Source organism: Balaenoptera musculus, chromosome 5, assembly GCF_009873245.2.
Source record: "Balaenoptera musculus isolate JJ_BM4_2016_0621 chromosome 5, mBalMus1.pri.v3, whole genome shotgun sequence".
Lineage (NCBI taxonomy): Eukaryota > Metazoa > Chordata > Mammalia > Artiodactyla > Balaenopteridae > Balaenoptera > Balaenoptera musculus.
In genome coordinates this window covers 67346802-67360723 of record NC_045789.1, presented here as the reverse complement: position 1 = coordinate 67360723, position 13922 = coordinate 67346802, and the positions used below count along the sequence as shown (strand labels likewise).

Below are 13922 nucleotides of genomic sequence, written 5' to 3'. Positions count from 1 at the left end.
CAGATGCGGAGAAGGGAGGTTCAGAAGAATGAGCTCCTAAGTGGCAGATTCAGACCCAGGACTCCACCACGTCTGCCTGATGCCACGGCCTAGACGCCGGGCAGCCGGCCCTCCGCTTCCCAGCCCCGGCTCCTCTCAGCAAAGCCCCCAGCGCACGGAGCGCTCCTCTCCTCTGCTTGCAGACGCGGGCCCTCCCTGCCCCGGCCCGTGGTCCCTGTCGGGCTTCCCTCCACCTCCCTGTTGCTAGCCCGGGCTCGTGGCCCCGCCTGGCTGCCGTGGCCACATCTGCTCTTGCTATCAGCCTGCCGCTCACTGGCCTCCAGTCCCAGCTCAGTAATAAAGACGTCCAGGCTGGGGCGGGGGCCAGCACAGCCCACAGCCCGTCTGCCTCAGCACCGGATCCCTGTCTGTCGAGATGTCTGGCTTTCGAGCTTCCTCCCGGCCGCAAATCAAAACCATCCGAACACTCCGCAGCGGGCCTGGCGCTGCGCCGGGGACCACGATGGCTCCCTGTCAGCGCCCGGCCACCGTGCTGCCCTGAGCCCCAGGTTCAAGAGCTGCGGCCCTGCCTACAGTGAGCCCCTCGCTCTGGTGAAGAGCGGGATTCCGACATTCATGTTACACCCTGCGAGGGAGAAAGCAGATGTGCTTTCTGGACAAACGCACAAGCCTGTGGGCAAATCCCTCAGGAGCGAGCAGTTGGGGAACTCCAGGTCTGCACCAGCGGGGGACGGGCTGCCCCGCCAAGCCTGGGCCGGTAAAGCAAGACAGGGCGCTCGGAAGTGGCCCCGGGGAACGACAGGGCTTTATTTGTCACAATAAATAACCCAGGAGAACTGGTGTTTTCTGCACTCCCTTCGGAGTCTAAACGGAGAAACTTCCAGAAAGTTCTTATTGTCCTCATTACTCTCCTAATTCGGTGAGAAGAGAACAGGATCAGGGTTATCGCCGATTGTGGCAAAGACCCCGACAAGCATCCCCCACGCCTCCGCTCTCAAATACCCGCCGTCGTCTGGTTTTGTCTTTTCAAATAGAGGTGGAGTTTCTCTTAATGTTTCCTGGGCAGCAATGGCAGACGATATTTGTAATCCTGGATTATTTGTTGCTGGGATTCTGTTTCTGGTAACCGGAGGTTAATAAATAATAGTACTCTTGGGGTGAGCCTGATGGAAGTCTTTGTCATTGGGTAACGCTGTAATGGAGGGGTCTGGGGTCGACGGAGCCATATCCATAGGTCCCAGCCCTCTGGGGACAACCCTTGGCTGCCGCACCTCCAAACACCTGCCGTGCGCGCTATGTTTGCAGGGAAGCAGACTCCAGAAGGAGGGTTTACAAAAGTGGAAGTCAATCGCTAAGGAGTATTTACACCTCTATAATTGTGTCTGTGAAGAGTGGCTGATGAGATCCTTGGCAGAAGGCTTGCATCTGTCTGTGCTTGTTTTGGCTCTGGCCAGCCAGGGTTTAGGTGGTGAACACTCAGACCCAGGCGGAGAGAGGAGGAACCACAATAAACACCCAGCTCGGCCTTTTAAGCCACCTTCAGGTGGCTGACATCTGGCGGGGGGGCACTCCCTTTAGAACTGGCGCATCTGGATGAGGCTGAAGTGGTTCAGTCGGGGTGTCAGTCTCAGAGTCCACATAACCACTCTGTGGCCAACCTTAGGGATGGAGAAAGTTCCATCAGGGACAGGGCTCCGCGTGGGCCATCATTAGACATTAACTGCCAGTAATGGTGATTCTTCTGTGCTCTTAGCCAGCTTGCCACGTGCCATGTTCTAAATGCTTTCCACGGATTAACTCTTTTAATTCTCACAACAACTCAACGTGGTGTGTCCTATCATTGTCCAATTCATAGTCACCCGAGACCAGGAGAAGTGAACCATTGTGCGGAGGAGGCAGGATTGGAACCCAAGCCATGGGATGGGGCTCCAGGCGCTGCTCCTGGCCTCTGGGCTGTATCATCCTGGAAGTAGGTGGGACCAGGGTATTATTCCTCCTCTGTTTTCTCATCTCCTTGTGGACCCCGGGAATGCTTCCAGATTTTCTCTTCATTTGACATTATCCGCCTTTTGAGACTTTATCATTTTGTGGGGTGAGTTCCTTGGTGTCCTCAGCAGTGAAAACCCACCTTCCTTGGTGTCCCGTGCAGGCTGTGTTAGGGATGGCGTCCCCCTACAGCAGCCCTCTCATGAGGTAGGTACCACTCATTACTATCAGGATTTACAGATGGAGGCACTAGGGCTTGGAGAGGTACACACTGCTGGGAGTGGCAGAGCTGAGACTTAAACCCAGACAAAACTATGGAGCTCTGTTCTAACCACTGCTCCTTCGTAGGACACCAAGAGCACGATCGTTTCTCCCTCACCCCCTCCTCTCCCGGGCAGTGAGCCCAAGAAGAAGGCAATGCCAGAGAGGTTTCGGGAAGCTCCGCCCAGGGGCCCAATGTGCTACTTCCAGAGTCCCCTCTCTTTTCTTACCTGGTGAAGGCTCTTTGCAGGATTTACACCAAGTCGTGCCTCCTACCTTCTTATTCAAACCAAACTCTGATCCCCACCATCTTCTTTCAGCTCACATTTCCTCCAAAGCCTTCCGCTACCTGATCGTCTGCCTAGTCAATTCCTCCAACCAGCGACCACAGAGATGGAAAAAGACGATTATAAACTAAACTTTTGATGTTCCCCCCCATCACTCAGAGACTGCTTTGGACCATATTTAATCTAGTACTGAGAGCATTTTCAGGACACAGTAACTGCTGAATGATAATATTTACAATCAGAAACTTCCTCTGTTTATCATTTCAGATGAGAAGCTTTTGAATATTCTTTTATAAAAGAGAAAATTAACTTGTAAAAATACATTCAAGGCACAGAAGTAAAACACAAATACATGTCTACTGTGAAACATATTCAAATGACACAAATATACTGAGAGCGAGATGTTCCCTTTTCTTAGTCCTCCTATAATATGCTGCTTCCCAGAGGGAACCACTTGTTAGCAGCTTGGTTTTTGTACTTCCCGCAAGTTTCCTTTGCATATAGACATATGGTTTAAAACTTAACCTCGGGAATTACCTGGCAGTCCGGTGGTTAGGACTCTGGGCTTCCACTGCTGAGGGCCCGGGTTCCGTCCCTGGTTGGGGATCTAAGATCCTGCAAGCCATGGGGCAAGGCCAAAAAACAAACACCAAAAAAACAAAACACTGATCCTTGAGCAGATCCTCACACAGGGCCCGAATGTCAGGAGAAGCACCAGCTGCTCGTTCTGTGAGAGCCATGGAGTCCAGGATGCGCCTCTCTCCTTCCCCATATCATGGCCAGAACCTCTCGGAGTGCCTGGCACATACCGCTGGATAGTGGGGAATGAAGTAATGATTGAACGAATGAATGAATGCAGATTGGAGACACACAACAGGTTACTTCTTTTTTTTTTAATTTATTTATTTTATTTTTGGCTGCATTGGGTCTTCGTTGCTGTGCACGGGCTTTTCTCTAGTTGCGGCGAGCGAGGGCTACTCTTCGTTGCGGTGTGCAGGCTTCTCATTGCAGTGGCTTCTCTTGTTGCGGAGCACGGGCTCTAGGCGCGCGGGCCTGATTCAGTAATTGTAGCACATGGGCTCAGTAGTTGTGGCTCGCGGGTTCTAGAGCGCAGGCTCAGTAGTTGTGGTGCACAGGCTTAGTTGCTCCACGGCATGTGGGATCTTCCTGGACCAGGGCTCGAACCCGTGTCCCCTGCATTGGCAGGCGGATTCTCAACCACTATGCCACCAGGGAAGCCCCCAGGTTACTTCTTTATTTTTAGAAAAGAGTGATCTTTGCTTTAATGATCATCTCTTTGGGGCTATTTGCCATTTTCTTCCTTATTCAAATTCAAACTTTTAAGTGAGTGGAATGGAAGAAGCATCCGAGGTCTCCAGTATTTCAGCACCGTGAACGAACTGGTGTTAGGTGGAAAACGTACTTGGACAAAATAAAGAACGTTGGTGTCTAGAAAACCTGCTTCAATGACATCTCAAAATGATTTCCAACTTCACAGTTTTCTCATAACACTGTTTTGTAGAGAACTAAAAGCAGAGGCACGTGAGTGTTTTGGTTTACATTTTATTTCCTCTGTTTAATCCACACTAGCCACTATTTTGCAGCTTTATCTCTTTATTACAAACTTCTTTTAGAGATGTTAGAAATTTCCATGAATTATACACCTACAAATGTGTGGGTTCCAAGCAGTTCATTTTTGCTGGAGTTCTTATATAATTTCACTCTGTCAGTCTAGGTTTTTCTGTTATGGCTAGAAGGAAGAGTTAGACACACAGAAAAGAAAGCTTTATACTTCTATAGAAATGTGAAATCACAAAAGTCACAGGGGGTGAGGTTCCAACCTAGACTCCCTGGACTAGATATCTTTATTGGGGCCTTCCTTGGGGAGGAGAGGAAACCTTTTACAGGCAGGCACAGCCCTCCAATCAACCTCTCTCCCACTCCTGTTCCAAGCAGGCTGGCAGCCCTGCCCAGTAAGCAAACTGGAACAATGCAGCCCTTTGTACAGGCAGGCGATTTACAACACAGGCAGACAATCAGCACTGCCCTAGCAGTGCTACCCCTCCCTTCTGGCCTTTTCAGAAATGTCTCAGATCAAGAGAGAAACAAAGCCTCAGATCCTATTTGCAGCACTCCCTCCTCAGCTATATAATCTTAAAAACCAAACTTTCCTCACACTCATGATTCTAAAGCATGGGTAACCTCTCCTTGAGCAACTGCAGATCAGACGTCTTGTAATCTACCAATACTCACCAACAGGCACTCATTTAGAATGAATGAACTTGCAGGTGGAATCAGAAAGTTCACAGAGAAAAGAGTTAAGGATAAAGGGGAATTATCATGAATTAGGCCAGCTGAAAGGCAGTTTGATGCCTTTAGAAAAAATGAAATTTTTTTTTTTTTTTTTTTAAGAATCTCAGCAATGCCAACAAAGTACTTCACCGTGTGGGCATCAAGATCCTTTGGGCAAAGCAACCTAAGTGTCCATCGACAGATGAATGGATAAAGAAGATGTGCCACATATATACAATGGAATATTACTCAGCCATGAAAAGAAACGAAATTGAGTTATCTGTAGTGAGGTGGATAGACCTAGAGTCTGTCATACAGAGTGAAGTAAGTCAGAAAGAGAAAAACAAATACCGTATGCTAACACATATATATGGAATCTAAGAAAAAAAAATGGTTCTAAAGAACCTAGGGGCAGGACAGGAATAAAGATGCAGACGTAGAGAATGGACTTGAGGACACGGGGAGGGGGAAGGGGAAGCTGGGACGAAGTGAGAGAGTGGCATGGACATATATACACTACCAAATGTAAAATAGATAGCTAGTGGGAAGCCGCCACATAGCACAGGGGGACCAGCTTGGTGTTTTGTGACCACTTAGAGGGGTGGGATAGGGAGGGTGGGAGGGAGACGCAAGAGGGAGGGGATATGGGGATATATGCCTACATATAGCTGATTCACTTTGTGATACAGCAGAAACTAACACACCATTGTAAAGCAATTATACTCCAATAAAGATGTTAAAAAAAAAAAAGATCCTTTGGGCATAATTCAGTCATACCCACGATTAGTAACAGGGACGCTGGTTTGGGAGGCATATCTTGGATGGGGACAGATAATAGTATTGGGATTTCCAGCTCGGGTCGGTCTCCTCTTGTCAGCAGATGCTCAGAAGCCAAGGTCTGGATGCAGCCGGTCAGTTGTGAATAACAGTTCAGGGATGTTAGTTGGCTTCAGGAGTCGCGTGGACAGCACGATTACCTAACAACGGGAGGGGCAAACACACCGCAGACAATTAGGAGAGCCACTCCCAGCTTATTAGATCATGAGAAATAAAATGCAACACATTTCTTTGGGGGAAGGCATGGAGTAGGTACTGTGGAGAAAAAGGCAGAAGACAGCAGCTTGAATGCCACTGGATGCTAGCGTCCTGGGTGTAAGGAAGGGCGCTCAGGCTGGGAAGGATGGCTGGCGGGACGGTGGGCTGCGTCTGCTGAGCCTTTAACCAGTGGGCACTGAGCAGGGCTGAGCCCAGCCACCACCTTGCTGCTGAATTGAACTTGACCAGACCGTTGCTTTGTGATCCAGTAATGTGACCTCAACAGAGAGGTCTCTTCCTCTTCTACGGAGCCTTTGCTCCTTCAGGGAAAGAGAGAAGGCACACTCAAGAGCTGGCTGTTGCTGTGGGTGATAATGATGATGGCTGTATTAATTTCTTCGTACCCAAAACTTCAATAACAGAAAGTTATTGTCTCGCACTTCTGGAGGCCAGAAGTCCAAGAGCAAGGTGTTGGCAGGGTTGGTTGCTTCTAAGGGTTGTGAGGGAGAATCTTCCCTCTTAAGCTCCCTTATGTCTTCACGTTGTCTTCCCTCTACGTATGTCTGTCTCTGTGTCCACATTTCCCCTTTGATAAGGACACAGTCATATAGGATTAGAGCTCACCCTAATGACCTCATCTTAATTTGATCATCTGCAAAACCTATTTCCAAATAAGGCCACATTCACAGGTACCAGGGGTTCAGACTTTAACATCTTTTGGGAGGGACACAATTCGACCCATAACAATGATGATAATAATGATGATATCTGCTAATTTTTATTAGTTCTCACGGTGGGCCAGGCACTGAGGATGATCTCATTTAATATCCATTTAATCTTCATAACAACCCTATGACGTAGGTACATATATTATTCCTATTTTGCAGATAAGGAAAATAAAGTTCAGAAAGGTTAAGCAACTTGTCCAAGGACACACAGGAAGCAGGAGCAGTTGAGTCAGGGTTCCAACCCAGGCAGGCTGGCTTCAGCGTCCAGGTGTCTGTGTGGTCACTCCTCTGGCGTCAGGGGCTCTGGGAAGGCCACTGACTCCCCTAGTCCACACGGACCTTTGGGCCTCTCTGGCCTGTTGTCGTGATGTCCCTTCCCGCTTCCCTGAGACTGGGCCGTTCTTCTGGGGCAGATTTCCCTCTGCAGCACTGGGAGAGCTCGTTCCCCAGGGCTGGGCCGGGGCAGTGATGCGCTCTGTCAGGCTGGTGAGGTTTTGCCCAGGCAGGGGTTGCACACCCAGTAGATAAGGAGTGACTATGGGAAGTGGGAAGGAGGTATGAGCCAGATGCCAGAGCCCAGCCCCTGAGCCGGGGAGGGGTGGTCGCAGGCCGGCAGCAGGCCTGGCTTCAAGGGGCCACACCGCCTGGCCAGGCCTCTTGCGGGGAAGAAAGTAGGCACTCACACCTCACTCTCTACCCCTCCCACCCCGGAAAGCTATCCCAGGTGGAACCAAACCAAAGAATTAACCAACTCACTGGCCAAAACCAGAGCCTACGCTCCAATGTGGAGGAAAAGCAGAGGGAGGGGAGGAGAGAAGGAAGCATTTTATAATTTCCTTGTGCTTGTTGTTGTTAAAGAAATGAGGTTATTAAAAAGTTTTCTGTTTAAAACAAAAATTAATCTTTGAAAGCAGTGATGCTACTATTTTTTGAAGGAGAATTATCCTTGAAAATATATGGCTAATGTCAGCCAAGTCTTATTTTTGGCAGAAAAAAATACATTGCAATCTGTGCTCACATTTTTCCTAGAAAGCCATGTGATGAGAGTTTGAGGAGAGATAGTGAATATTAGCATCCCCTTATCACATGGTGTGGATACCATGCGAATATGTGGCTCTGGAGAGAGAGGAGAGGGTCTCTACTCACTCCTCGGGGTCTTCTGGGCCAAGTCCAACAGATGGTTGAGAATGGCGGCGCCCAGACCAGCACGCTCACCAGATGCTAGTAGAGCCCGGCTCCACCGCTGGTGGGCTACATGCCGTGGGGAAGGTCACTTCACCTGCGGCCTCACTCTGTCCTTCCCAGAAGAAAAACAACAGCCCCGAGCTTGTAGCATTGTGGCAAGGATTACATAAGGCCACGTGCGTAGAGCACGTGAGGTGCTCAGCAATTCTGAGCTGCTATTTTATTGTGTTTTGTGATTGGGTCATAGGCCTCCTTTTGAATCGTATGAAAGCTAAGAACTCTCTAGAAAAATATGCATATGTGTACACACAAGATTCTGAATATAGTTTTAGGGGAGGTTTGGGTGGATAACTAGGATTCATAGACCACAAGTTAAGAAACCCTTATTCAGATATTTTTAAAAATGCACACATAAAGACAAAAATCCTTTGCACAAGAATAGACTCTTGAGAGGTAGGAGAGGCCAGGGAAGCTAATGGCCACAGCCCCTCCCCTGCCCTCCTGCTTGTCAGGCTCCACCACCGCTGCCAGCCCCTGGGGTCCTTAGTGCCAATGCCAAGACGCTGAATTCCTCTCTGGCTGAGGTGAGGGCAAGTGTAATGGCTAGAGTGAGTCCCACAGGATGGTTAAGTCTTATTAACAGGGTTGAGGAACTTGGAGGGGAAAGGCTGTAGACTCGGTTGATGTGGACACTTCTAGAGCAGTGATAACTAAGCTAAAAGAATCTGTCACTCTCAGGCCGTGTGCTGGGCTTTCAGTCATGGTTGACAGTGACTATGGGTTCAGTCACCTCCACTGAGCTGGAACCAAGGACCAGGACCCTCACATCTAGACAAATGGGTATTTAGACAGCATCAGGGCTAAACCAGAGGGTGTCTGGGGCATGCCCTGTGGAGGGCTAAAAAGAAGCAGATGGAAAACAAAGGCAGCCTGTGAAGTAACTGAGGGGGTCTTTGAGGAGGGGAGGAAAGGAGGAAGCTGAGACCAAGGACGCTCGCTAGACAGTACAGTCATTAAGAGCACAGCCTTAGGAGTGTCCAATTTGGGCTGGGCCCCAGCTGGCCACCTGCCAGACGATGGACCCTGGAGAACTTGCTTAATCACTCTGAGCCTCAAGTCCTCATCTATAAAGTGGGAATAATGATATCCACCTCACACGATTATCATGAGGATCAAGTGTGAACATATATATAAAATATTTAGCACAATGACAGGCTCTGGAGGGGCTTAAAATGGTACCTGCTATCATCGTCTTCATTATCATCACCATCTTCACAATTCTCATCCTCTGCTGCATTCCCTCTATTCAGCTCACAGCAGTCATTGGGGTGGATTCAGAGAAGATAAACGTGCCAGAGCCATCTTCCCCAAGTGTAAATCTGATTGTATTTACTCATAGGTTTAAAATCCTGACTGCCTTCTCTCCACCATTTATAAGCCTGACCCACTGCTGTGGAATAGAATAAAGAAAGAAGAATGAAAGAAATAAGGACAGCCTAAGAGACTTCTGGGACAACATAAAATGTACCAACATTCATATTATAGGGGTCTCAGAAGGAAAAGAGAGAGAGAAAGGGCCTGAGAAAATATTTGAAGAGATAATAGCCGAAAACTTCCCTAACTTGGGAAAGGAAACATTCTCAAGTCCAGGAAGCACAGAGAGTCCCATACAGGATAAATCCAAGGAGGCACACACCAAGACACATATTAATCAAACTGACAAAAATTAAAGACAGAGAAAATATTAAAAGCAACAAGGGAAAAGCAACAAATAACATACAAGGGAATCCCCATAAGATTATCAGCTGATTTTTCAGCAGAAACTCTGCAGGCTAGAAGGGAGTGGCAGTATATATTTAAAGTGATAAAAGGGAATAACGTACAACCAAGAATACTCTACGCAGCAAGGCTCTCATTCAGACTGGATGGGGAAATCAAAAGCTTTACAGACAAGCAAAAGCTAAGAGAAATCAGCACTATCAGACCAGCTTTGTAACAAATGCTAGAGGAACTTCTCAGGAAGGAAAAGAAAAGGCCACAACTAGAAAAAGGAAAATTACGAATGGGAAAGCTCACGAGTAAAGGCAAACATACAGTAAAGGTAGGAAGTCATCCAGACACAAAAATGATATCAAAATGCAGGATATTGGAAATGCATTTGAAATTAAGAGACCAGCAACTTAAAACAATCTTGTATGTATATAGACTGCTATATCAAAACCTCATGGTAACCGCAAACCAAAAACCTGTAAGTCCAACCGTCTTAGAGAGCATTCCAGGACTTTAGAGACTGATGGCTTCTCAGCACTCCACACCCCACCCCCTGGCCACCACACACCCCTCACCACTGGTTCCACATTCCAGCCACCCTAAATGATTTGCAGTTTCACAAATGGCACTTTGGGGATGCTTCTTCATCTGGAACAAGAGTTCCCAACTCTTTGCCTGAAGTCCTCTTAATCATCCATCAATAATCCACTCAGGCATCACCACCTCCCAGAAGCCTTCCCAGACCACCCCTCTCTGAAGACTGAGGATGTTCCCATGGCTGTTGGTATCACATTGTATTCCTTGTTTCTTTGTTGTGTGCTGGCACAGTGCCTGATACCTAGCAGGTCCTCGATATAGTGAGTTAGCCAGTGACTGATTAAATGAATGAACAAAAACAAGACTAGGAAGGAGGCAGTGAGTTTAGCCAGCAGGAAGTTTTTCACACCAGGGGGCTCTGGTATCTCAAATAGCTCTGCGTAAATTTGTTTCAAATCAATTCAGCTGAAAACCCACTTGTCTAAAATTCTGATTTTGAAGAACAAGCAGGATCACACCACTAACATTTCCCTTATAGTATAATAGCTGATGGTCCTTAAGCATTTTCACATCTTAGGCGTCTTTTGTTCTTCAGAACACTTTTGAGCATTTCCTGTTTTTGAGCCTATTCAACTAAAAGCATTTCTGCCTTATTTGACTGAAATAGTCCTTAAAATTATAAAAAGTTAGCTAAATGGGGGGAAACGGCACTCAAAAATGAAAAAGAAAATGCTTAAAGCAATCTGAAATTGGCCTGTCGGATATGAAATTTAAATTTTATAAACATAGTCATCAAATGTGTGATATGAGGCAAATTAAGCACTAGAGTTCCTTTCGGAGGATTGGCTTTTTCCCAGGCAACCAAGTGCACTGATGAAAATTTCCATCGGGGAGGCAAGGGCGAAGGACACCAGGATGCCTCTGAACCAAGCCCCTAAAAAGCTGCTTCTGGGGCTCCACACAGGCTCTCTACTCCAGCTGAAGGAGGGGCATCTTGTCTCTGTGCTCAGCCCACCCTGGCTCCTGCAAGAGTGACCCAGCCTGCTAGCTTTCTCTCCACCTTCCGCTTCTCCGGGCCATAACTTGTAGGTGCCAGCATCGTCCTGTTCCATTTCTGCTGAACACGGGGAAGCCGGCAACCCAGGATTTAGACTCCATATCCCTCTGGTTTCTAACATTGTGAAGTGAAAGGAGAGGGGGGGTAAAAATAGTTTTTCTCTATTTTTCTTTTGACCTTGGGAGATGCTTCCCAGTAAAAGCGACTAATACGCACAGATACCAACACGCATATTCATCCAGCTGATGAACTGGTTTTGGAGCACATGTCAGATTCAAGGCACCACGCACCCCCATTAGCACAGGTGCTGCACGTATACACGCACGTACACACGTGTGTTAAACATAAAATGTTTGTATCGTTAAACCAGTGGGACAGTGCATTAATTAAACAGACACGACGAGTTTTCTGGAAAACTCACTGCCTTCTCATTGCCTGAGGGGTGAGTGTGGTGTGCTTAGGCTCTCCTAAGGAACCCGATGAGATTTCGGATGCCTCCTCACTTTTGTCCCTCCTGATGGTTGTTTAAAAAGAAGTAGCTTTGTTATACAGCAGAAACTAACACACCATTGTAAAGCAATTATACTCCAATAAAGATGTTAAAATAAAAAAAAAAAAGAAGTCCCTTGAGGGAAAACAACAACAAGAACAAAAACCTTCCATTGCAAATGACTTCAGCGTTTTTATGAGGATTGCTACAAATATCAAAGACACAGGAAGTGCGTGGGAATGAAGGGTAATGTTAAGAGGAACAATATGAACATGTGTAATGCCATCTAATATTTCAAATGATAAGGCCCTAAGCTAACTCAGGTAAAAAGAAAAATTGTGAATCTCACTGACATTTTCCTTAGAGTAAGAAACTTCAGAACAAATTAAATGTAGACCAAAAAAAAAAAAGGAAGTCGCTTGACACTTCTCTTTGGGGCTTCAAATTTTAGAATAACCTGGAGCCACGGTTTACAGCCAGGATTTAGGTATCCTTGAACCTCCACAGTTGTGCAAAATTGTATGCGTATGAGCGTATTTCTGGGTCTAATTTTTTTTTTTCTTTTACATTCTCACTAAATGTTCAGCTCCAGAAATGTAGACGCACGTGGAAGCGTGGCTGGGCAACGTGCACTAGCCCATGAAGAGCTGTGATGGCAGGGTCGGCTTGGTCACTCGGTCTTCCTCTGTTTCCTGAGCTGGCCTTTCCCTGTATTTTGTGGAAGGGTCCCTCCCTGTTACTTTCCTCCCACAATTGCAGGCTTCTGCTGGCCTGTTGGCCACGACCCAGCTACAGGGTTCAGCCTGCAGAGCTGTCTGGAATGAGAGAGGCCGGTGCTGAATACACGCACCCCAGACCAGGGCAAGCCTGCAAAGTCTCCTGCTCGTGGCTGTGGCTGTTTGCAGTGGGGTTGAGAGGTTGCCTCTTTGATCCTTTTTTTTTGTAGTCAGGAAAGAGGGCCTTCTCCAGCTGCCCACTTTCTCTCAGGATGTTTACCAAGAACCACAGATGGAGAGTGGAGAAAACACCCCATTTTAGAGTATAACAACCATCCTCTAGGACTGGCAGGTGCCAATGTGGTTTCTGGATTCCACTGTTTCATGCTATCCTTACCATTTTTTGTAAAAGAGAATTCATTTCTGGATGTGCCTTAAGTGACTTCTATCAGCAGTTTCCTTTGAAGAGCAGATCCCCGAATGCCTTGCAAATCTCAGCTCACCAGCCTTCTCCTCCAGGGGAAGCTGGTGCCATCTGAAGGAACCTCTTGCCTCCAAGCCCCCAGGTATTCCCATCACAGCACCTGCCAATGTTCCCGGAACACTCATGTCTACCTGGAGCTTCCGTGTTTAATGTCAGTCAATCACTTACTATTAGAATGTAAGTTCCATGAAAGCAGGAATGAGTCTGGCTTGGTCACCGCTCTATCCTCAGCACAAAGAACAGTGCTTGGCACAGAGTAGATGCTCAATAAATGTTTACTGGATAATCGATTAATCCAGTTTAAGAGACTGTAAGTTCCTGTACCTGGGTCCAAAAAGCACCCATGTTGATATACAGTAGGTATGGATCATAGCAATTGATACAAAAGACAGAGTGGTTTTAGTTGTCCATAATCCCAGAATCAATAACAGGTTGGTGTGTCTCCAGAAAAGCTGCTTTTATCTTATGTTTCAATAATGCAAGTACAGTTTCTAATATTCAATATGCAATGAATAATCATGACAGCTGGTGCCAGATCCTGTTTGAGGGATTAAAGTAAGTGCAAAGTCCTGAGGCTGGAGGGGAGCAGGCCAGCAGAGGGTGGTAGGAAAAGAAGGCCCAGCGGCAGGGAGGGGCCGTGGTAGGAGGAGGAGGTGGCCCCAGTGCCTCTGCACTGATCAGCCTGTGGCAAGGGCGCTCAGCTGTAAGTGAGCATGAGAGGGAGAGACCTGGGGGCCCAGGAGAGCCGCCTGGGAGCTGAGGCACTCAGCTCCACGGCACGGGCTAGGGTGGGGAGGCTGGAAGAACTGAAGATACTCGGTTTGGAGAAGAGTGGCCCTGGGAGAGGACCTGTGGAGGAGAGAAGAGCCTGATCTGCTCGTAGATTCTGTGTGGCCCAGGAGTTAGAGGCAGCAGTGGTGAGCGAGGGCCCAGATGGGGCGGATTTGGATTCGGCAGGAGGAAACAGTCCTAACAGCCAAGGCCTCCAGGACTCAGGTAGGCCACAGGGGGAGGGGCAAATCCTCATCCCTGGGGACCTTTAAGTGGAGGCTGGAGTTTAAAGACAGAAGTATCAATACGTACACTATGGCTGA

At 47.6% G+C, this 13922-nt stretch overlaps 1 protein-coding gene across 2 annotated transcripts in view; it reads right to left on the bottom strand.

Moving 5' to 3' along the window:
• Nucleotides 1–3817: 3817 nt before the first annotated feature.
• SCFD2 (sec1 family domain containing 2) overlaps nt 3818–13922 on the bottom strand; it is a 396033-nt gene continuing 385928 nt past the window's right edge. The window contains exon 9 of one of the 2 annotated variants that reach the window (XM_036853764.1): nt 3818–5803. In XM_036853764.1, the coding sequence (XP_036709659.1) occupies nt 5711–5803 (93 nt within the window). In that variant the 3' untranslated portion in view covers nt 3818–5710. The remainder of the gene's footprint in view (nt 5804–13922) is intronic. The other variant, XM_036853765.1, reaches the window with a different exon arrangement.